The 1,130-nt window shown below is 63.5% G+C and overlaps 1 protein-coding gene across 1 annotated transcript in view; it reads left to right on the forward strand.

Annotated features, from left to right (window-relative positions):
- PSD2 (pleckstrin and Sec7 domain containing 2) overlaps positions 1–1,130 on the forward strand; it is a 47,492-nt gene that overhangs the window by 226 nt on the left and 46,136 nt on the right. The window contains exon 2 of the mRNA XM_035889213.1: positions 22–150. Within this exon, the coding sequence (XP_035745106.1) occupies positions 22–150 (129 nt within the window). The remainder of the gene's footprint in view (positions 1–21; positions 151–1,130) is intronic.

Consider the following 1,130-nt stretch of genomic DNA (forward strand, 5'->3'; position numbering starts at 1 on the left):
CGGCGTTGTGCCCCGCCAAAGCAGCACGGATTCGGGGGAGAGGGGCTCCCCCACCCTCGCACCGAGCGGGGCCCTCAGCAAGGAGCGGTGTCACGGCGTCCTGGGCTCCTCGGAAGCTCTAAGTGCGGACGAGCCGGAGGAGCAGCTCGGGTGAGTGCGAAGCCGTCATGACCCCAGCCCCGGGCTGGTTTGCGTGCGCTGTTTCTCAAGCCTCCCCGGTTCGAGTGGCTCTGCTCCGTGTGTAACCCATCGCTTTAAAAAGCTGCAGCTGCTCTCATGCCCGACCGTGGCTTTTCATTCTTTTTGTCTCCGGGCTTCTCACACTGCCTTCCCCTGCTCCAAGTGCAGAAAAGCTGTGACCAGAGCCAGATCCTGCCCACAGAGTCACTGTAGCGAAGGGGAAGCTTTAGGGATCTCGGGAGTGCTGGGCGCTGGTTGTGCTCGCTTTGGGGGTGTCCCACTTGCGAGTCGGAGATTCAGCTGCAGCCCTTACGGCAGAGCTGCCCGAGACAACTTAGGATGAGCGTGACCGCCAGGGGACAACGAGGAGCAGGGCTTGTCCGGGAGCCTGGAGCGCCCTGGCAGTGCCCGGCAGCGTGGCTTGCTCTGGCAGTCCCTGGGCTAGCAGGTTACCCCTTTTCATCCAGAGGACGGTGCGGTTGGTAAGAGAGGGCGAGGCGCTGAGGTTTGCTCCCTGCAGCCCCTGTGGGAGGTGTTGCCAGTGCCTGGTGGCACGGGTGCAGCAGCGGGAGACAAGAGGCACGGGTGTCACCCTGTTCTCAAAGCGCCTGAGAGCACCCAGCGTGCGTGTGATGCCCCCCCCCGCCCGCCATGTCCTCTCTCCTGGCAGCCTGTTTTCTCGGGAGGACACGCCAGGCTGCGGGACGCTCACACCGGGGCAGCATCCGCAGCAGATTTTATGCCTCCACAAGCGCTGAGGCTCCCTGGGGCTCTGTGGGCTGAGGGGTCGCTAGGATGAGGTGGGGTGCTCCCCGTGCCATCCCTGTGGGGGAGTATGGATGCTTCCCCTTGCCACCAGAAATCATCTAGGGGTCTGTGTTGTATCCAGCCGGGATTTATGTCTGCTGTGAATCTTATGGCCCTGCCTACCGACCCCCAGCACGGGAGAG

Source organism: Egretta garzetta, unplaced genomic scaffold (genome assembly GCF_000687185.1).
Source record: "Egretta garzetta isolate BGI_Z169 unplaced genomic scaffold, ASM68718v1 scaffold692, whole genome shotgun sequence".
Lineage (NCBI taxonomy): Eukaryota > Metazoa > Chordata > Aves > Pelecaniformes > Ardeidae > Egretta > Egretta garzetta.